The 24,237-nt window shown below is 40.0% G+C and overlaps 1 protein-coding gene across 2 annotated transcripts in view; it reads left to right on the top strand.

Moving 5' to 3' along the window:
• LARGE1 (LARGE xylosyl- and glucuronyltransferase 1) overlaps nucleotides 1-24,237 on the top strand; it is a 397,052-nt gene that overhangs the window by 179,883 nt on the left and 192,932 nt on the right. For both annotated transcript variants that reach the window (XM_063133451.1, XM_063133452.1), the window contains exons 3-4: nucleotides 946-1,247; nucleotides 7,358-7,440. In XM_063133451.1, the coding sequence (XP_062989521.1) occupies nucleotides 946-1,247; nucleotides 7,358-7,440 (385 nt within the window). The remainder of the gene's footprint in view (nucleotides 1-945; nucleotides 1,248-7,357; nucleotides 7,441-24,237) is intronic.

Below are 24,237 nucleotides of genomic sequence, written 5' to 3'. Positions count from 1 at the left end.
TTAGGTGAGGAACTGCAACTAATTGGTAGAGTACAAGAGGTCAGTTCCTGGTGTCTCCAAGTAGTGTTGAGAAATACTCTTTCAGAAACCCCTCGAGAGCTGCTGCTAGTCAGTGTAGACAATATTGAGCTAATGGATTAATAGCTGGACTTAGGACAAGACCGTTTCCTACATTCTTTACTCTGTTGCAGCAAGACCAGTCTGTGGTGTGTTATGGCCTAGTTGCCTCTAGGCAACCTACCCAAGTTTCAGACCAGGTGCCTATAGATTAAAGTTTGTGCACTAGGGGCAATAATTATTACTGAACTTCACAGCAAATCTGTCATGTTGGAGCTAAAGAGATATGATTTTTTTCTGTGAGCCATCACTACCAAAGCAAGCCATATAGGTTGTGCACAGAGCTGATTATTTGCAGAACAGCTGATGAACAAGATGGAAGGTGTCAATCTTGTCTGATTCCTGGGTTATGGAAGTGGTGGACTCAGTTCCGCACTGGCAATGTGGAAACCATATGAGAGGTGCAGGATCAGATAACAAGAATCACATTAATGTTCCCACCACCCCCACCACCCATTTTTGATCCTAGGGTGGGTTTTCCCACACTGTCCCACGTGGTTTATATGGGTTGTATCCATTGTTAGTCCTACTTAGAGTAGATCCATTGAAATAAATGTGACTTAAGTTAGACTTACATTGGAAACAGCCCACTGAATATAAATCTATATCCAACATTATCAGAGTGTTGTGGCATGGAGTCAAAGGGAACAGCAACCACACCACCTTGTATAACAAGAAGGGTTGGGGGAAATCAATGGTAACCTTATGCATGTTAATCACATGCATAGCTCCTTCAACAATTCAGGACGTATTGGTGAAAAAGTTTCTCTGAAACTTAATTTTTAAATTCTTTCAGTTAACCTCTGTTGCTTTACTCTTTCACTACAGATGGAAAGCCAGTGTCTCTGTCTCCGATTGAATCCCAGCCCCACAGCCCTCGTTACGCAGCCACAAGTCAACGTGAAAGAGAAAGCCTGGAGGTACGCATGCGGGAAGTGGAAGAGGAAAACCGGGCACTTCGGAAACAGCTTAGTCTGGTGCAGAGCCGGGGCCAGTCCCATCACCGAGGCAATCACTCAAAAACGTACTCCATGGAGGAAGGGACTGGGGACAGCGAAAGCCTACGGGCTGGAATCGTGGCAGGGAACAGCTCAGAGTGTGGACAGCAGCCAGCAGTGGAGAAGTGCGAGGTAGGCAGATGATTTTTCCATCTAAAGCCATGCTTCTCAAAGTGCAGCAGCCCGGACAATCTTGGCCAAGTGTTTGGCACTGGTCATGGCTGCAGCAAAGAAAAGTCTGTGTGTGTGTATGAGAGAGAAGGGGTGGTCCTTGTCCTTGCATAATGCAACCTAGTACAAATAAGAGAAGGAACGAATCATAGAATTGTAGAGTTGGAAGGGGCCTACAAGGCCATCGAGTCCAACCCCCTGCTCAATGCATGAATCCACCTTAAAGCATCCCTGACAGGTGGTTGTCCAGCTTCCTCTTGAAGGCCTCTAGTGTGGGAGAGCCCACAATCTTCCAGGGTAACTGGTTCCATTGTTGTACTGCTCTAACAGTCAGAAAGGTGAGAGACAGCCAGCTAGACGGGCAACCTTTATTTGGACGATACCCTCAACATCTGCTATTGGCAAATGTGTTTACAGGTTCAGTATCCTGTATCTTCTTTTGTAAAAGCAAACAAGTCATATCACTGAAGATGCAGTGTGCTTGGTAATACGCAGTTTAGCATTAGGAAAATTGGAAGCCATACAGAATCCATACTAGTAGAGGAAAAATGGTCTTTCAATACAGATAGAAGGTCTCTAAGCACAGATAGAAAATTGATGTGGTATTCAGGAGAACAGGCAATTGATTGCATGGGTTAATGTACATTTATAGTTAGTGTTGGAAGATAATGATGCTCAAGGGTAGCCAGTTGGTAAAATGCTGGCAAATTTGAGAAGAATCAATAAGATAACCTTGATATTGATGTTTGTGGAACTTGGACTGCTGAAAACTTGAATATTACAATATAAATTCTGTAGGAGGGTTTTGGACAATCATGACCACTTATTGTCAGTTCTTAATCTGCAAAATGGTATTGTCTATCTTTAGAGGGTAGTTGTAGAAATGAATGAAACATGCGTTGTAAAGTGCTGTGCACATTATGAAGACTATGAAGGGTTTTCAGATGGGGGGCGTTGTGTTTCCTTACTGTCACTCTGCTTCCTGCTTCTTTTCTGCAATAGGAACAATGAGAAGAATCACAATGGGAAGAAAGGGGAAGAAAGCAGTCCATTCAGTTTAGTGGGTCAGCACCCTGTAGTGGGTGTTTTATAGCGCAACTTCTCCTGCACACAGCAGGAAGTAGCGACAAATATCATTATAGTTCAGAAGACTTGGGTTTTCAGAGCCTTATTTTGTAACAAAAAACCCCCCCAAAAGCAGAAGGACTGGGAGACGTGCAGGAGGATCACTAGTATGACGCACAAACATCTGGAGTGGCCAGATATGAGCATGTTATAAAATGCTTGTCTAAAGAAACTCTCTGTAAGTGATAATAATATTGATAATAAAACAGTAAGGAGTATCTATTATAGCTCCCTTCAGCTCCCACAGATGTCCTACATCTTTCAGGTAACTTCACAGGCATGCTTCTTTTCCTTATATAAGCAAATAGGGATACTGGCAAAGTTCTCCCAAGCCAGGCTTAGAAACTAACTTTGGGAGCTCTTCAAAGCTCAATTCAGATGACAGTGGGCTTTTGAAATCCTGAAGTTTTTCTTGGGTTGAAATGAAAGCTGGAGAAAAATTTCTGGCTTCCCTCCCAATCCCTAATGAATCTGCCAGCACACACACACACACCCAAAAAGGCTCTCCTCCTCTTCCCATTAAGGCTTTACCTGGCTGTCCTGCAGCATTGACGCATGAGAGAAGAGAAAACTGCAGTAGACCCTAGAAGAACTTATTCTCCTATGGATCACTGGTTCAAGGCATGCTAATATACTGAGTATCGGCACACCTGGGTGCCAGGTGGGAGGAGAGGGTGGAAACCTTCCCCCTTCCCTTTCTGTGTGCACACCACTACTGCTGCCAAGCCAGGTAACATCTTAAGCAGAAAGAGAAGAGGCCATAGCTCAGTGTGATAGAACACCTGCTTTGCATACAGAAGGTCCCAAGTTTGATCCTGGGCTTCTCCAGTTAGGACAAGGAAAGAATCCTGCTTGAAGCCAGTCAGTGTCGACAATACTGGGCCAGATGTACCAAGCGTCTGACTCGGTATAAGGCAGCTTCCTATGTTCCTATAGAAGAGGGTGTTTAGGAAAGTGGGGGTTGACAGCGAGGCTTTTAGGAGGAATCAAGGAGAGGGCTATATTCCAAGTCTGGCATTGGATAGGAAAATAAACAAGAGTTCTTTCTGATTTTATTCAATTCATTTCTGAGTCAGTTTGAGGCAAACGGGGGCAAGACCATCTATCTCTATAAGTAAACATCTCAAATCGTGTGATCCAGTGACTCCAGCAGGCAACCCCGCACCCCACCAACATTTGTGAACATGTCAACACCCTCAAACGTGGCCATTCCCCCAAAGATGTGCAACTCTAACTGTGGCAATGATTGTCTTAGTACTTATAAATCATTGTTGCCGCCATCGTATTCCTTCTTCCAAAATGTATTCATGATTGTCATTTGTGATTCTCATTTTGTGATATGCAGTCTATTTAACAACAACAACAACAGACAAAGAAGGAGGTGATACCTCACTTGAACAGAAGAAAACTATGTTCTCTGGGGGAAGTTAACAGAATAAGCCAAAGATACATCAATAAACAATGGTATCAGCAAGCTCTGGATATCGCTGCAGGCAGCTATTGGGAAGCTCACTTCCTAATTTCATACTGTAGATTAGAGCAACTAGCCAGAATATTTCCCCCCACAAGGAAACAATTCCAACCAATCAACAAAAAAAACACAATGAAAGGAAATATCTTAACAGTTTTATACTCTTGACATTGTGTGCTCCTGTTTCATGTGCTTTTTCAGTGGAAAATGAAATTAGGTTCTGTCGACGTGAAACATGAATGCTGCAGCACTACGAACACTCATCTGGGTGGGCGGCTCATAACAGAACTTATTTCCAAGTAAACATGCATAGGATTGTATTGTACATGTGTAATGGGTTATATTTGTCAAGAGAACTGCTAGGTTCTAAAACCCAAATGTTTACTAGCTGTTCTTCTGAGCTTATGAATAAAGAAACAACCATATGTACTAATACTGATCCAAGTCTTCCCATGCCACCCACGGGAAGAGAAAAGAATAAGGAGATACCTCTTCTGGAAAACCAGACCACCCACTCACAACAGTGCATGACTGGACCACCCGTGCACAAGAGAGAGGAAAGGTAACCCCGAGGTTTGCAGATATGCCAAAAACAACAACAACAGGGGGAAATGTCCTACACAGCCAAAAAAATAAAAAAAATCCAAACAGTTCCATTATAACTCAATGGTACAGAAAAACAGATAACTAATAGAATGAAGCCACTGGAACAAGAGGACAGAGACACATAGATATATAAAAAAGGGTAGAAAGAACCTTCTCATTCTCCATAGATAAGTGCCTGGTTTACACTGAGAAGCTGTTTTAAAATGTCCCCAGAGATGAGGACAGAAGCTGTTTATAGATATCAATGGAGAAATCAAATAACTGAATGTAGCTAGGACTGAGCACAGGTGTGTTCACCTTCCACCCTGAAATGGAGAAAGGTCCCCCAAAACATGCAAGTGAGGACTGAGGAAGCTCAGTGGGCACAAAATGCTGACTATTTGAGAGAGGGAAAAGAAATAGTGAAGGAAGGGGAATGGAATGAAGTCGCTGGGAATCTGAACAGAAGCACTTCATGTCTCCACTTGCATTATTTATCTGAGATCGTTAGAGGGTCCATACTTGACTTCTCTACATTTAAGAGTTTACAGAATCTTTGTAGCTACTCGAGGTGGAGAAATCATGTGCTACAACAGTTGTGTGAACTAGGAGATATAAGGGATACTGAGAGGTCATTACTTCCCTGAAGAGTTACCAGTACCTTGATTAACACATATGGATCCAATTAACATTTTCCCCATAGTAATCAGGAGACCAGGCAGCAAGCCAGACAATGCAAGAACACCCGCGTCTTAGCACATCTACAGTCAGAACTAGATGTTGCAGGATGTATAGTTGTTCCCAGAACCACCAATCCCATTTCTTTCTCCTCTCACATTTGTTCTGATAATACAGGATATGATATCATCACAGGGAGAGTGTCTCTAGGCCCTACAATCAGCACTCAGAGAAGAAGGACAGGTATTAGGGAGCTTGCGATGTGATGGTATCATCATTAGACATTATGGAGGGAGGAGAGGAGTCATGAGTCTGATGTTTTTGGCATCCACACTCCCCCAAAAGAACATCAATAAATGCTCTTAAAATGAAAATCTATTCTGATATGTAATATGTCTGCTGGAGTTCAGTGGCAAGAGGATCTTACACTATTTTGTTTCACTGTCTTGTTACAGCAGTCCACTTAGACCACGTTTTCCGCAGCAGTCATGCATATGCTGTAATGACTACTTATAGTGCTGTGTGTAATGTCCACTTCCATTCTCTGATGATGAGCCTTTTGTCCTTTAGAAATATTCCAGAACTTTTAAAAAATAACTAGAGTGTTTTGGAGGAGGGCAGATATGAATGACCTTTGTAATGGTTTAGGATCCAAATTTGATGCCTCTTTATTTGAGAGAGGAGAGGGAATCACAGTTGGCTTTACTAGAAGGAAGGAAAGTCTAGAAATAAAGTCTCTCTCATTTTGTGTGTGTGTTTATGCTGATATATGGTAAACTGAATCCCTTAAGACCTGAAGATATATGGTGCTACAGCCAATTTTGGGAATAGGTGCTAAAAAGAGTGATTAGATTAGATGGCCTTCCAGATTAAAATGACTTTTACCAATAAATTTCCTTGCTCAGCATGAGATTAGTGTTTTGCCACAGGCAATGGTAATGTAAAACATGAACCTTCCTTGTGTTTGCTGTGCACCTATCTCTTAACCACATGGTATTTTGATAATGAAATAGCTTTCACTTTTTCCTCTTAAAAGATTCACATAGTAATTCAGTGACAGAATGTAAGCTTAATTTAAACATCCCTATTATCAGATTTGCCTTCAGGGTTCTCATCATTTATCCTATTACTGGAAATGCCAACTATGTGTGTTTGCATGAGAGGCCCTCCCCCACTACTAAGGTGTATTTTCCATAGTAGATTATTCGAGCTGCCTTTTCCTTGAGGTAGGGAAGACTGAAGGCCGGAAAAGGGACACTAAGGGAAAGATTGTGTAACGTTGTACAAGGCAGGAAGGTAAATCAGCACAATAATTCTGCTACTACTTAAGCATTTGGTAATAATTTGGGATGTCACAAGGACTTGAGTAGAGGCACTCGTGAAATCAAGCTACTCACAAGTAGAAGCAAGCTATGAGCTAAGCTTAATATTACATTCCTTCTTTTTGTGTTTCAAGGGTTGTCCTATCCTTAGGCAATTCAATGAAAAGAATAAGAAGTAATATATTTTAACAGTGTTAGTAACTTACACAGCACCTTTTTAATGCTCAGAGAATACATAAATAAGTCTTTTTCCATCCATATATCTGCTTTTACAAGTACTCTTTGAGGTAAGTTGTGATTATTTCTGTTTTAAACCTAAGAATTTTAAGATGCTGTGATTGTATTGGTTTTATATGCTCTTTTAACTAATTTTGTGTATTATATTGTGTTTGGTGTTGTTCCCTGCCTTGATCCAGAGGGAGAGGTGGGTAATAAATAAATAAATATTATTATTACTATTATTATTATTATTATTATTGAATTGGCTGGAAGAGCAAATTGCTAATGGCATGAAAATAAACAGCAAACTTAAAAGCACAGACACACATTAGCATTAGAGAATAAACTAGGAAGGTAGTGGGCTAATATCACTTCTTCTTCTTTGCAATCTCCTGTTCCTGCATAATTAATGTAAGAAATAATTAAAACTCCTGGTACCATATATTAATTATTTCAAAGCATACATGTTGTTACAATTATTTAAAATATTCTTAACAAACCAGAAATGGGTTAGCATTAAACAGCTACAGATTGCTCAATTCTGAACAACTGCAATTACAGATTGGGCTGTCATGTGTGTTTTTCCTGATTAACTAATGATAAAAACCAAAGATTGTATTGATCTTTCTTCGCATTGCTTCCATTGCTTTTTTTCTTCTTTATTCCCTTAGACAATCCATGTTGCCATTGTCTGTGCTGGATACAACGCAAGTCGGGACGTTGTCACTCTCGTCAAATCAGTCTTGTTTCATAGGTAACGCCTCTTTATCTTGTTGCACGGTTCTTTGTAAAGATAATCAAATATAAAGGTCACTACATCTGTTTCTGGCAAGGCTAAATCATATTCTTATGTCATGTTAAACTATGACATCGTATTAAACTATTAAAAAATCTTTAAAATATGATGTGTCTTATATTAGAGAGCTAGTGGATTACTCTCCTGACATCGCTCTACAGATCACGCAAACAATTGCTTTACCAAACCTTTTCTGTACATGGCAAAACACATGTCATAGAAAAAGCAATTAAAGGAGCAATCCTATGCATGGTTAGACAGAAAAATATGCTTCCAACTCCCAGCATTCTCCAGGCAGCCATGGAGGCTGGACAATGCTGGGAACTTTAGGACTTTTTTCAGTCTAAATAGGATTGAGCCCAAAGGTGATAAGAAGGTAAAGACTTTTTGATTAGCAGGAGCCGTCATACTGCAAAACCAGAACCATACGTTGATGTGGATGTCCTGATACAGACTTAAACAATTGGATGGAAGAGTTGCACTTGAAAATGATTGGCTCAGAGGTTGACTATATTATCATTTTAACAGTGATTTTAAAGTGAAAATTGGTTTAGAGAGGTCTCATCCTCCACTTGACTATGGCACATCAAAGAGCTATCGTGTAATTCAGTGATTAGCTGACTGTGAGAGGCAGCAGGGTGCTAAATAGCTAGTGTGTTTAGATAGTTAGAATGATGAGTGTAAAAGGGAGCCATGTGAATTAGGTGGAGTTGAGTTAATGTAACCAAACATATTCTACACTCTTCATGCTAAGATGCTCTTTATCGCTTTGCTTTTGTGATCACCAAATTAATTCCCGTATGTACAACGTGTTTGAAAGGTGAACTGTGTGTGCTTTCAGATGAATTGCTGTCTCTCAACCACCACAAGATGGTTCTTCTCATTATGAATTTGTAGCCAATCTTGACGATAAGCAGTTACAGTGCTAGCAATGAAGAAAAATAGAAAGAAGGTGCTTTATGATCAAAACATTGAAAAAAACATGAGGAAAACGAGGCACTTAACACTTGGTTAGGCATTGTGCAGCCTTTTCTTACAAAGTGTTTCTGGTATACTGTTTTCTCCTGCTCTATAATACTTCATGACTGAGCACATCCTGCTGTCCTGAAATCCTGTATTTTGCCAGACCAGCAGCTCCAGTCTTTCTATACCATGTATTGCAGCTTTCCTAAATGGCCATGTGGACCAGGGATAATAGGAGTTGCAGTCCCACACATCTGGAAGACACCAGGTTGGAGAAGGCTGGTGTATTGTATCTGGAGTTGTCATAATAACACTGATTTCATTTAACATCTGGCATATGTTTGAATTTCACTCATACATTTATTGGAGGGTGAGAAGTGGGTATTTTGGGATTTTTTGTTTGTTTTAGTAATATATTAATTGAATGGTTTTCTACTAGATGGGATAATCTGTCTTGGGAGGCATTTTTCTGGGTCACATGGAAACATTTGTGGCTATGCGCATAACAGAGTCCTTCTGAAACTGGGTCATCTGAAGTGCTCCCTGCATAATGAACTTTGGCTATTCTGTCACATTTTTGAAACATACAAAAACATCAAACACTATGGGGGAGTCCACTACACAGGAACTGCACAAGTAGTAATCTGTGTCCACCTTCATCCAGCAAAAATAATATTCTATGCTACAATCTTTAAAACTACAAATCTGTCCAGAAATATTATTCTTATAATTCAGATCCTGGGATAGATTCTAAAAGTTTTTGCTCCTTGAAGTACTAGAGCAGCCTCCCCCAACCTGGTTAGTTTTGAACTTCAAGGGGGTGTCTGTATGCTCTATTAATCCCATAGTGGCTGTGCAGTGGCACTGCATTGTTTATATAACACAGCCACCAACTCGCAGCCACAGCTGACTTTTCCCCCTGAAACGGCGCATTTTCAAAGCCTTGATTTACTGCAACTTTTTGATTTGCATATTGTTTCCCAGCTTTGGTTCAGGTTATCCAGTGGGCGCAGCTCTAGTAAGCATGAGAACGCAGGGCAAGGGGCAAGGAGCAGGCTTGACAAGGGAATGGTCGCTGGTGCTGGTTTTTTTCCCTGGCTGGATAGCCCTCGCTTCCTCCTGCCATCTAGCTTTCTCGTTTTTGCCTCACAGTGGTGATCCTGTGCGATTTTGAGCAAATTGCGTTCTAATGTGGCGTCACATTAGAACACTCTCAGATATTTTGCACGACAACTCTCCTAATCCCCAGACAGCATGGCCAATGGTCAGGGATGGTGGGTGTTGTAATCCAAAGCATCTGGAGGATACCAGGTTGGGGAAGGTTGCTCTAGAGCAGCGGTTCTCAACCTGTGGGTCGGGACCCCTTTGGGGGTCGAACGATCCTTTCACAGGGGTCGCCTAAGACCATTGGAAAACACATATTTCCGATGGTCTTAGGAAACTGTGTTGACTGAACTATGTCATGTATCATCTTTTGTATTATTAAAGCTATTGTTATGTATTATTTTCATTAACAAACCATCCCATGACAATGGATCGTGTAGAGAAGAACGAAAATAATTTTATGGTTGGGGGTCACCACAACATGAGGAACTGAAAGGGTCGCGGCATTAGGAAGGTTGAGAACCACTGCTCTAGAGAATGCAAGGAGACGGGGGGAAGCTGGAAGTTGTGGGCTGTGTGTTTGTTTTTGCTTTGTCCTGATAGAATGCTTCAAAACTGCACTTGAAGTCTCAGATGAAAAAGAGTTTAGTATCTCTAGATGTGCAAACATATGTGCCAATTCTGTAGAAAACCTGAGCGCTTTTAAGTCAGTTTGACACAACTGAGCGGGAGGAACAGAATAGCTCTCAAGTGCTTGCAAGCTGCAATAAATATTCATTGGCTTTGCTGCATAGATGGAAGCCTGAACAACACTGATCAATCTCAGACCGCTGAAGTGGGAGTTTCTGATGCAGATATTTTCATAAAACAAACTGGGATAGGGTTATTATGTGTGGCACTCAAGATAGGCTCTCACACTGCATAACGCTGCATTAACCCATCCTCTGCTTTTGTTTACTTGCTTTTATCTTTCAAATGAATTACCAGTAAAGCTATCCCATCCTGTGTGTGTCTGTGTGTGCGTGTGTGTATAGATAGATAGATAGATAGATTGATAGATAGAGACAGAGATATAAATTATATATATACTATACTTCGATACATGCAAAGACACATTCAGTATTTCCTTTCTAGTCCACAATGTACTCTGCAGTGCCATTTCCAAGAATTAGAGCTACTAGGTTCCCTGAGATGAAGGTCTCCATAGTCCCACTTCTACCACTGAAGAAAACGTTGTGATGCATAATTTTCTGTACAGGATGGAATTAGAGTCTTTCCTGTTCCACCTTTGCAGAATTCTACTCAGACTGTTTTCCTGCCATCCTTACGACTGTTCTCTTTTCTAACTGAGATATGTCTTCCCCTGTTATCTTGCTACATATCTTAACCACTACCTGACCAGTCTGTGGGAACTCAGCAATCCTCAGAGGGGAGAGGGACTTCAGAGTTGGCTGATCCCAGAGTCTGGCACAGGTTCAAATGGGCGGAGCTAAAAGAAGGTGAGAGGCAATCGGCTGGGTTAGCTTCTCACCAAAGACTTCTTCAGAGGAATCCCCCCTGAAGTTAAAAGGACTCAGAGAAAAGACCTTCCTTTTTGTCAAAAGGACAATTGTCTCGCTTAGTTAGCTAAGTTTTAGCTTAGAGGAAAGTTCCTAGTGTTTAACCTCTCTCCAGGTGCGAAGTGATGTTTATTTGCTGAATAAGCTTTGTGGATTACTTAGCAGACGTCTTTATTGTCTCGCACGGCATTGTATTTGGAATTGTTTTAAATAATATAATTTAAATGTGATTTTTAATATGTATATGTGAACCAGTTAGGGATCTTATTAAATTCAGTGGTATATAAATACTTAATACTAAATAAATAATTTTTTTAATGCTGAGGACTGTGCTTAATTCCAAACTGGGTTCACTCAAGATCCATCTTTTACAGTTCTTTGTTAGAGATTCATAGTTACAGAGATTCAGATTTACATTTGCTTTATTTAATAACAGTTTCTCTTTATTTATTTTTCTTTTTGGCTATTTCTGCCTCATTGATATTCCTCTTTTATGTCCAACACTTTCCTCCAGCTGAAAGCAAATATGAGTCTTGGTGCTGCAAACACTGAACTTACCTTTGTGTGTGTGTTATTTTCTTTAAATGTTAATTTAATTATGATTGCAAATGTTTGGGGTCTGATTAGAATACATGTTCATTGTTCATTGTGTCTGTAATGGTGGGTAAGAAAGCTGAAGTACTTAAGCATTGTGTCATGATGACTCTTCTGTAACAGCCAGGAACATTAATGACCACTCTAAAGGCCACCTTGCAAAGCCTTCTGTTCCACTGCCAAACAGCTCTGATCATTAGGAAGTTTCTCCTGAATGTTTAGCCAAAATATCTTCCCCTGCGATTCTCACCCATTAATTCTAGTCCTTTTTTAAAAAAAAATTATTAGACTACTAAATAAAAACAAACAAATATAACAATTTAACATACCATACATAGAAAAAAAATCAAATACATAACAGATTACTTGAATATATAAATGTTAACATATAATACTTTATCCATAACATAATCCAACATAATCCAACAAGTGCTCCCCCTTCCATTCGGGATCATTCCTGTTTCCAAAATCTTAACGCCTCTTCTGATGGTGGTTTCCCACTTCCCTTAGAGAACACAAATATTAGGAACTGTTTCCAAATTTCATCAAATTCATTCGTTTTTGCTATACCTCTTCTTACTTTAATGTTACGTGTCAATTTATCATTGATAGCAATATCCCATACTTCTTTATACCATTCTTCAATACGATAATCACCTTGAATCTTCCAGTTCCTAGCTAGAATTAACCTTGCTGCAGTCAGCAAATTTGTTATCAATTCCTTAATTTCTTTTTTACACTTTAAATCTTCAAATAGTGAAAGTAATGCTACTCTTGATGTCTCTTCTATCTTCATTCCAACATTAATTCTAGTCCTGACCTCTGCAGCAACAAAGTCTGTTCCATGCCCTGCATGACAGTACTTCAGATATTTGAAGTCTACATAATCTTCTCTTCTCCAGGCTAAATAGGCCTGCCCAAGAATTAAAATCTGTGTCGTAGGCCTTTCTCTTGGTGCCATCTGAGGAAATTCAGTGAAGTGAGTGTGAGAGGCAGGCCTTTCACTGAGGCAGAGCTGTGACTCTGAAATGCCCTCCCTGTTGAAAATCAGTGCATTCCCTCTGTGTGCTTTTGCCAAAAATTGAAGACAGTTTTATTTCAGTGATTTTATTCTAGTATGTAACACCTAGTTTTATTGTTGCTGGTCTTAATGTATGACAGCTTTAACTTTTGCTGCCAGGCCTGTGTCTTTCTTTAAGCAATGTTTGTACTTTGTTATTGCTTTTAGAAATGGTTTGCTGTACCTGTGTTTTTATTGATTGTATTACATTGTTATATGCCACTCTGTGTACTTTTTAGAAGAAGCAATTGTTGTTGTTGCTGTTTTCATTTTGCAATAGAAATCCTTCCACGTTCATTAAGCTGTGGGATATGGATATGGGAGAAAACTGCGTACTTTGCATTTCCCTGTTTATTTACTGAACAATTAATTTCCTAATCCAAAAAAATGAAGAAGGGGTGGGAAAACACAGGGGTGGAAGGCGTTGTCTTCTGGATCCTCTATAAAACAAGGCAAGGTGATGGCACAATGAATTTTTCATTTCTGAGTCACAGGCTGGGGGAGTTTGCTCATCAATGCCAAATTCAAGTTCCCATAGCATGTATTTTGTTTGCAGACAGGTCAGTTTTCAGATATATTTTTTTGGTAGCATCACAGAGAAAAGAGTGTTTCTTTTTTTAAAAACAAAACAAAACTTCAAACTTTGTAAAAGAGACTTTAAATCAGTGATGAATTTGTATGTTTACAAAGGTGATCTTTGATTTTGGCTTTTCGTCAAAGTCCAACTGAGGCCTCAGCTAAACCTACTGGTCTAGTGCGACGGAGGGCTGAGGATCTCTCGATATTTTTATCGTGAGATCTCCCCCTCTATTTATACGCAGTGTGTGATGGTCTCGGAAGAACAAGACATCGCGCCCGCCATTTTGTTTTGGTTTTTTCTTAAAGGAGACGAGCACTCATGCGCAAAAAGTGAGGTTTTTTATTTTAAACAATTTTTCCCAGAGTCCTGATGAGCTCTGCACCCCATGCGCCGTTCCCGGCTCCTCGCGAGTAACCATGAGGAGCCAGGACAAACCGCGACGCATGCCCACACATTCCGTGGTCTCGGGATGATCCCGAGACTGTGGAAAAAGCGGGCTGAAAGGGTAGGGCGATATCCTGGGGAAAGGGAGGGATGATGATCCCACCCTGATCGCGGGATCCCCTGTGCGTCACATGGACACACAGGGACGACCCCAGGGATCGCCCCTGGATATCGACCCATCTAGCTATGGCCTGAGTTTCTTCCATTTTAAGAAAGGTTGCTATGTAGCATTGCAATCAACTATTCTCCTTGTGTCCCTTATTTATTTCAGAAGTTTTATTATCTCTTTGTTGTTGCTGCTTTTAAAGTGAAAATAATCTTGCTTAGAAAGAAGGCCCCACAAGGTGTCATAAAAGTTAGCAGTCATACTTAATTGCTAGTAGTTGAATTAACAGGCAGAATGTGAGCAAGTCAGATAGGTGATGTTTCCTCATTTAATTAATATAATTTATATCAATTTATAATCCGCCACATGCTTTTAAGAGCCTCAGGGCAACTAACAGCAATTAAAACCTACAATAAAACCTCATCAGTACAATAACATTAGTTACAAGTGAGTAGCATAAATACACATTATATAGCAGCAATTACTAATAACATAAGGAAGTCTGGGATAAATCTAGGTCTTTCCCAAATGCCTGCCAGCACAGTAAGTTCTTAACTGACCTCTAAAAAACCAGAAATAACTGGGATAGGAGAAACTCTCTTGGGGAGTAGGTGAGTTCCATAAGAAGGCCACCAACACAGAGAACCTACCACTAGAAATTGGCAAACATATTTAGTCCAAAACAGACAGTTTCTACTGATGGCTGATGAGTTAATGAGCTTTGAGTAGGCCAAAGGAGTCTTGAATAGAACAGTGTCCAAAGATCTTCAATTTTGTTCACTTGTAGTGGGAGCTGCTATGCACTTAAAATGGCACTCATTTGTGTGATGAGGGGATCAATGGTTACTAGTCCTGATGACTTTATGTGACCTCCAGTATCAGAGGAAATATGCCTATGTACACCAGTTGCTGGGGAACATGGGTGAGAGGGTGCTGTTGTACTCAGGTCTTGCTTGTGGGTTACTGGTGCGCAGCAGGTTGGCCACTCTATGAACAAAATGGTGGACTAACTAATCCAACTAAAGGCCTATTTAGTGTAGACCCATTGAAATGAATGAGACTTAAGTTAGACTTCAGTTGGATTCTGTCCTTAGTATGATCCAGCATGGCTCTTCTTATGTTCTTATAATAGCTGCAGAAACCCAACAGACCCAAACTATGTTTTATAGTATCTAGAGGTAAATCTTATTAAAGAAAGTGTATATTTCCTAGGTTGGTGATGATAATACCTAACCTTGTTTTATCCTTAAAACCAAAGGAGGTAGGCCTTTGATCTAATCCAGCAGGGCTATTATATTTTAACAGCGAAGCAAGTTTAGGGGGAATGGATGTGCAAGAATAGAGAGGCAGGGGTTACGGTGCTTGGGATCCCACAGGCTGTAACCTTTTATGTCCAAACTGAGCTTTAGACAGGCAGAGGGTTCCTGGATTCAAGGCTCTTCTCTATCATGGGCTTCAAGCGGTCACAATCTCTATTTGAATGATATCTTCAGAATGGGTATTAGAATTATCTTTTTGCCAGGATGTGAAAAGCAGTTTGCCTGTTACAATTATTATGTAAATTACCATTAATTAGCACAAACAAGTGAAATAGATTTGCTTCAAAAGGTGTAGCTAAACATTTCCTGGGGGGAAATGTAGCCTTTCTGTAGATTGTTTTGGTTGCTAGCTGTGATGCTTATTATTGTTGATTCAGCAACACCTTCCGCTGAGAAAAAGGAGCAACCGCATCATTGCGATATGAAAATAATTTAGGGTTCAAATCATTTTGCAAATGCTCCAGAGAGCTATTGCAACCCAAATGTCTTTTCTTCATTTCACTAATTTAGAAGTGAATATATAAAGCTGTGTTACTGTCAGATCCAGACCATTGATCCAGCGAGCTGGGAATATTTACAGCAGGGGGTGTACAATCCCCAAGGCCTGAATTGTGCCAGCCCCCCAGGAGCCCTTCCCCCCCCGTTGCCACATTCCCTCCCCTAGCAATTTTGATGAACTTTCACCATCGTTGCTAGCAGAATCTCTCAGATGTGTGTCTATTTATGTGCACACATGTGGTCCCCAGATCCCGGCTCACATCACATGTCATCCTCAGGGCTGAAAAAGATGTGCACCCGTGTTCTACAGACTATACTAACTGGCAGTTACTCTCTAGGATTTCAGACAGCAGTCTTTCTGTGCTATGCCTAGAGATTCCAGGGGTTGAACCTGGAACATTCATGCAAAGCCAGTGTGGTGTAGTGGCTAGAGCATCGGACTGAGAGTTGGGAGCTCTGGGTTCTAGTCCCCACTTGGCCATGGACCCTCACTGGGTGAGTTTGGGCCAGTCACAGCCTCTCAACCCAACCTACCTCACATGGTTGCTGTTGTGAGGATAAAATAGAGAGGAGGAGGATTATGTACGCCAGCTTGGGTTCCTTGGAGGACAAAAAGGTGGGAAATAAATAAATAAATAAATGTGCTCTACCACAGTACGACTGACGCTTCAAAAGCTTGGTAGCTCATAAGACTTCTTCTTGATTCCTTAGAATTTTAGGGGGGGTGGGTTTGGTAAAGGGCATCTCATTCATGTGGATATAAATTTTGAAAAGCTATATATGAAATGCCTTGATCCACCTTGGAACAAATTTCCATCTTTTCTGACTGTCAGTTTATTCCTAAGGTCTCAGGCGGAGACCGCTATCTGCAACTGGAGATGCGAAGGAATGAAGTTTTGGGACCTTCTGAATGCAAAAGCGTGTGCTTTCTCACTGAGCCTTGGTTCTTGGACTAAACATAATAAGAGCCCTGCTGAATCAGGCCAAGGGTATATCTAGTCCAGCATTACCTACATGGTTTGGGTCTGGGTTACCTACGGGATCGCCTTCTCCCGTACAGTCCACCCCACACCCTCAGGTCCTCTGGGGAGAATTTACTTCAGTCAGCCAAAATGAGGCTGACAACTGTTACCCAGAGGACATTTTCTTCTATCGCCCCCAGACTGTGGAATGGCCTGCCAGAGGAGATTCGTCAACTTAACACTCTCTCCGAGCTTAAGACAGCCATAAAGACTAATCTCTTCTGGCAGGCCTACCCAGATGAATTTTAAACCTAAGAATTTTAAGATGCCCTGATTGTTATTTTAATATTGTATTGGTTTTATATGCTGTTTTAGTTAATTTTATGTATGTGATTTATTTTGTATTGTTGTACTAATGTTGTTCCCCACCTTGATCTAGAGGAAGAGGCGGGTAAGAAATAAACATGATGATGATAATGATAATGATGCCACCCACTGCATCTTGTGTAGATGGATTCCATTGTTTAACTATGAGCTGTATGAAGAAGTACTTCATTTTATCTGCCCTGAATATCCCACCTAACCCCTTCACAGGATGACCATTCAGCTATACTTCTCATTGGCTTGTGTGAATTTTGTCCATAATTTTTAATATCAGTTATATTTTCCACTTGTAGATGTGTAGTAAAGAAGCTGTCCTACAGGTCTCCATTTACATTACATATGTTCAGGGACATACAAATTAACCAGGAATGCCAGTAACATCTTCATTTCCCAATTAGCTTTTCACTTTGAGATGGCTGATTTCATTTCTTAATATTTAACATACTTGGTATTTAACTCCCTTATGGTATTTAAATTATGGGAGCCTTTTGTTTTTCTTATCTTAAAATTTCTTTTTTCTGCCAGATAAGAATTATATGAATTAATTATCTGGAAAGGCTTGGAAAACAAGAACAACTGTATGATCTCTCACAACATTTTATCTGGAGCCTTTCTATTTTTGTTTGGTACCTTTAGGATTTTCGTTCTTACCAAAAAGACAAAACAAAGCAGTCACCTTGAAATACGCTGTTGCTAATGCAGAATCTAAACAAACAAACATTATTCCAAAGGCAGGAATTTTTGGAGGGGTTGAAAATCTAAATAGCCAAGTTACGGTGATGGAATAGTGAATTAATCTTAGCAAAATAATGAAAACATCTTTGCTTGAAATAAAACTAGCAAACATCACAGTCATCCAGTACTGAACAACACATTGAAAACAATTAGGATGCTTAACTAGGAACATTATTATTATTATTATTTGCATTTTTATACCGCCCAATAGTTGAAGCTCCCTGGGCGGTTCACAAAAACTAAAACCATTCAAAGTATAAAACAAACAGTATAAAAACATGATATAAAATACACGTTAAAAAGTGATTAAAAACATACCACACATGATTAAAACATCTTTAAAACATCCTTAAAACATTCTAAAATTTCACTGGATAGGCCTGCTGGAATAGAATACTTTATTAGGACTAACCAAGATTCACAGTGTCATATGTAAGCTTTTGGGTTACACAAAAAACTTCCTCTGGAATGTTAAATAGGCTCGATGTTAAAAAAATTATGGGTCAAAACATGTTTCTGTTGCATTGCCTCTGTTTGGATGATCATATCTTGGCTTAATGGGCTGAGTTATGAAGGAGACTTTTAGCTCAAGCTTATAGCTCATGTGTTCTACCCTTCCTATTGTGAGTAATCAAATCAAGAAGTCTTTAATTAACAATAGTTTCCTATTCTATACAACGTGGAACTTATGTTTTACCAGCTTCAGAGTAAGCCAGGATTTTAAAGCAACCTCAAATCATTGTTTAATATCCTGGCTTGATTTGAAATTGGACATAATCGTTTCCTAGTCCAGACAAAACAGGGAACTGTGGTTAATAATTAAAGGCTTCCTGGTTTGGTTGCTTGCACCATGAAGCAAGCAAAGGGGTAGCCCAAGACATTTGCTGTTTGAGGCAAAGAACAAAGCTGCCTCCCCTTCCCACAATTCCACATACAAAAGCTGGCCGGACAGCCAGAGGAATCTTGCTTCATTACTTGGCAATGGGACAGAGTCCTCCACCATACCTTAGAGAGCATCCTTCTTCAGCTGTTCCTCCAGATTTTTTGTGCTATTGGCCATGCTGGAAGGGGCTTCTGGAAGTTGAAGTCCAAAACATCTGCACATCTACTTTCTGCCTACTCCTGTTATATAGCATGCATTTAGGAACATAGAAAACTGCCTTATACAAAGCCAAACCAGTTGTCCATCTTAGCTCAGTACTGTTTACTCAGACTGGCAGCAGCTCTCTCCAGGTTTTCATGTAGGAGTCCTTCTCAGCCTTCCTGGGAGATGTGGGGGATTGAACCTGGGACCTTCTGTGTGCAAAGCACATGCTCTTCCACTGAGCTACAAACAGCAACACTAATATAAAGTTTAGATAATGTACTGCCACCTAGTGGTTCTATCGGGAAGTTCTCTTGTGCTCTAATTCTTCTCTTCAGAGCTCTCTGTCATCTCAACAGTGCTCATTCAGGAGAGGGTCCTACTGCATTCTGACAAAACAAAACAAAGCAATAGCAGAGCCCCTTGCTTATTCTAAAAGAAATTGCTGCTGATAATAAAATGTCTTAAGAAAAAAATAAGTGGAAAGGGATAGGGCACCTTGGCGGGTGTCAAGAAAGCTGTCCGAGGGTGCATTGGTGCCCATGGGCACCACATTGCCTACCCCTGCCTTATTTGGTCCTCACACAAGCATGACTAATCAAAGGCGGAGCCAACAAGGACCAGTTTTGTCACTTGTATAACCACGAGGATGCACTAGGCCCGTTGACATTTTGAAACTGGAGGGAGATACCATATATTTTCATATATACATTCACTTCATGAAATCAGCCTTTCACAGCCCCATGTTGAGATAATTGTGACCTCGGAAACTTTTAAGTTTTGCAGTGCTACCTGCTATATAAGCAATGGTTTCATACGGTTGCAGTGATACTGGTAGTATGAAAGTGATAGTGATAGATAGTGATAGTGATACTACCACTATCCTAGTGGTAGTATCAGCTCTTGACTGTGGGTGATTCTCTGACATATCTTGCCAAGCTTTACCAGTCCAGATGGTTTCAGATGGAGGTGCCTGAGTCCTCAGGAAACATGTTATGCCTGCATATCTTCTCCAATATCATGAACTGCCCTCCCAGTGCTCTAAGATCTGTCAATGAGGTCCTGCCCAGGGTATGATTATAAGCAGTGGATACAAGATTAGCCTCAACCAGGAGATGGGCTTTTTCAGCGATTGCCCCAATGCTGTTGAATCCCCACTTCCCGGGAAGCTTGTTCAACCCCAAACACCCTTCTGGGAAGGGTGAAAACTTTATTCCACTAAGTCTTTTAATTGAGGCTGCAGTTTTAGTACTGCTCAGTCTGTTCAGTGAAGATTAAAACAACAACAACAGCAACAACAATGGGTTTTAATGTTGTGTTTTCATTGTGTCACTATGTTCCTTCAATGTTCTGAGTTCTAAACAATGGCATAGATGTAAAATTGGAAATGCAGGCCCTCATCATGATAGTCCCCATAGCCACACCTTCAAGGACAATCTAAAATTGCAGGTAACTGTGTTGATCTATATCCCCAAACCAATTATAGGAGTTTATTTATTTATTTATTTATTTATTACATTTTTATACCGCCCAATAGCCGAAGTTTTTATCTCCACCAGGAGCGAGATTTTTGTAAAGGTAATGAGTTTCAACTGGCCATTCAAACCTAACCCCAAAATACTTGACATTACAAGGAACAATATATTGTTGGTAGGATGATTAATTTCTCCCCAGCTAATGTGAAGACTACAACTAAGCTCAGTCAGAACAGAGAATTTTGACTGGGGAAGCAGATGAAATCACCAGCCCTGCTAATAAAAAGTGCCAGCACTGTGTCCCTGTGAGCTCTGATTCCACTACACCACTGGTTCTAAATCACTTTGAAGACAACAGTTAAAAAGTGAATGAATGAATGATAGAACATTTACAATGCAATCCTATACATGTCAACTCAGAAATTAATCCCACTGAGTTCAAGAATTTTCCTATCAGGTGAGTAGGTTTAGAATTGCAGCCTTAGTTTGATAACCACAGAAGCATTGCTTATTTATCAAGAAGCAAATGTTTGTAGAGATCACAATTTACCTAGAATATTTCTATAATTCATGAGGAGGTGGCTAAACAGGGTTATTTTTAAAGTATGTAATTGGTCTTACTCAAAGCAGGGTAACATAGATGATACAAAAATGTGTTACCCTTTTAATAACCGTCTTTTTTAACTATAGCTCCGCTCTGTTGTGCTGCATACAGTAGGAATTGTTGTCTTAAATGAAAGAACTCTGGCATTTTAATCACTCTTTTTTCTTGAGTGAAGTTTTTAAATTGGTTCAGGTGAGCAGAGAGCAGCACTTGATTATTCAAGGGATTCAGAGACAAGGTCAGATTCAGGAAGAACTGTAGACACAGGCTTCTGCCAGTGACAGACTACTGCCAGTAACAATATTGTGGTCCAGGTTTTTGGAAACAATAATACTCCTAACTTTTTTGTGTTCTACTTTTAGAACTCCATCATATCAACTTCTCAAATGGAATAAATCAATACAGCTTCACTAACTGACACCAGTAAAGGATCTGGGTCCCCCCCCCTTTCTATTTTGGAAAGTATTTGTTGTGCGTGTATATTCCTAAGAGGCTATGCATAATCCTTAGCTGTTTCCCCTCTTTGAAGGAAGGAATTGAGGGTCTTGCTCTCTAATACTTGTGTTTTCCAATTCACTGATTTTTGTACTTTGTTTCTCCTGACCTTTTGTCTTCAAGTGAAATGTGTGTTTTTTTCTAATCTCTCCTATGAGAGTATGTAACATTTCCAACTTAATGGCATTCTCTTTTCTACAATCTTGGTGAAATGCCTGATTTCCCTTTAATGACACAATGCTCACTTCTTACCCATTGGTCAGCTGAAGTCATCTTTCCCTTGGGTTACCTATAGAAGGACACTTGGCAACTGGCAAATTGTTGTTTTAGTTTTTATCCTTGGCCTGGTCTGTTTTCTCTTAAGTCCATAAGGTCTCCAAATTGGATATACACAAATGTACATTTATGAACATTTTTAAAATTATTATTATTATTGTAATGTCTGAGGATCAAAGGCAGGCAAACTTAAGCTGTAAGCTTTTGCTTCTAACTTCATTTTCTTACAGTACTTTTCATATACTTGTCCAAAACATGGAGTTTTTGATTAAATACTTAAATGTTGTGGCACTATATTGCTTATTTGGGATGAGGAGGATTTTAATGCAAATGCACACTTCTTAGTGAAAATGACATACAAAAGCACATTATATTAAAAGAATTTGCTTCCAGCAATGTGTATATTAGCGGAAAATCCATACCAAAATGTGAATATTAACAAAGATGCACAAGAAAATGCATAAGAATTTTCATGTGGATCATTTTCAGAAATTTCACAAACTGATGTGGAAATGGAATGAAATGAACTTAACATTGCAAAAATGAGAAACTAAGTGAAACCGAAACTGATAGATTTGTCCATCCATAGAAGTTTGTTTTGTAAAACAAGAACTGGCAGCAGTAGCAAAAATGTGCCCACTTAGCTGTGTTGCACTGGCTTCAGTAAACAAATGGGGCTTCCAGTGTATATATAGAGCTCCATATCACCATTCATTTCAGCTTCTGATGAGCACCAAAATCAGTGGGAAAGCACCTATTTTCATGTACTTATCTGTCCCCACTGATGATAGGTGGATCTTTGGATAATGACCCTTGTAACTTGGAAACTGAAAACACGAGTTCCCTATAGCCAATATCATTATAGTGGTCCCTGTTTTTTCTTGTAGGTATTCCATACTTCCTTATCTTTGCCCGCTGTTCTTTTTTCTTGTGGGACTTTATTCCATTTGTTTGTTTGTTTGTTTGTTGTTTTAAGCATTGTCTTTCAACCTGAGGACTTGATTCAATTTCAGAGGAGTTTTCAGGGGCTGCACTCCAGCAGTGGGTGAGGCCAAAGGCAAAAGGACTGGGACCAAAAATACAAAAAAACCAAAGCGTATTGTAGCTGAAAGCTCTTTCTTCCAGCAGCTAAGCCTTAGGGGAGGCATTTCAACCTTTTAGAATGGAGGAAAAACTGTACAAGCCATCAAACAATTCCAGTAGAGGGAAAGGGTGGGTGGGACCAGGAGAAGGGGCCGTGGCCATCTGGGGAACCCCGAGGGGTGGATTGGGACACTTGGAGGGCTGGATTTGACCCCCAGGCCTGATGTTTTCCATCCCTGGTTTTAAGCATCATGTCCTACAACATTAAGGGGGAACCAAAAAAGGAACAAATGAATACATTGACATTTCCAGGTAGTTCTTTGTAATGACACCTTAGGAAAAAGAACAAAAGTGAATCTTTGGGATTACCAAATAAAAGTGTATTGCAATTCTTTGTATTCAAATACCCTGCACAAAGGCAATAAATCAACCTGTAGTGTCAGGTGAATTTTGCAAAAACTAGACTCATTTTTATGAAGTAGATCACTCAGGAAGCACATTGGTCACATCTTCCCCTTTTATTCCTTTTCTAAAAAGGGATATGGTCAGGCCAAACATCCTTTTCATTATGGAACTCCTTATAAAGCATCCCACCATGGATCAAAAATTACACTGGACAGGTGCACCTCTTTAACTTTATGAATTCCAAGTAAACAAGAGCATATTATGCCTTTCAGGAGATTGAAACAAGGTTGAGAAGATGCTAAAGGCTAACTGGACCATCTGTTGTCTCAACGGCTTTTACATCTTTCTGTCCCTCCCTGCTAAGGGGAAAGTTGCAGAACTGTACATGAGTATGAAATATTCCTTTTACTAAAAATCACCAGGTCCCTACCATAGTTGTTGACTAAGGCCTAGTTCTGAAAAAGAGCAGTGAGGAGCCCAATCACAATTTATCCATTCCTAGAAAACTAGCATGTCAAGGAAACGGCTAGGCTGAAACACTTATTTCTGATATCTAGCTTTCTATGTGGAAGGGTTTATTTATTTTAGTATAGAGTAGCATTCCATCATGTGAGCCCTTGGCTGCAGTCTGAAATGGTACATTTCAGACACAGATTTATCTCTCCATCTGCTGCTTGTGAGAATCACACATTAGATTGATCTCCCTTCCCTAAATAAGGAAGCACATTGGTGAGGGTAAAAATGTAAAATGTCCATCCTATCCCGAGGTTCAGGGCAATTTCTTAATTAAAAAGTTCCCAACAGTAACGCCCCAAAATACAACATACCACAATACCACCACCCCCAAATTAAAACCCACATTAAAATCCCAGTTGTTATTTGGATGAAGCTCAGTTTCTAGCCACAAAAACTCATTCCATACAAAGTTGCTTAGGGAATACTCCGTTCTGCCAAGCCTTCAATTGTATGGCATTTGTTTTCCTGTATATATTATATTAATCTTTTGAAACATGTATGTATCTCCT

Source organism: Elgaria multicarinata, chromosome 9 (genome assembly GCF_023053635.1).
Source record: "Elgaria multicarinata webbii isolate HBS135686 ecotype San Diego chromosome 9, rElgMul1.1.pri, whole genome shotgun sequence".
In the NCBI taxonomy this organism is placed as follows: Eukaryota; Metazoa; Chordata; class Lepidosauria; order Squamata; family Anguidae; genus Elgaria; species Elgaria multicarinata.
The sequence above is the reverse complement of the archived record's forward strand: the minus strand, read 5'-3'. Positions and strand labels throughout refer to the sequence as shown.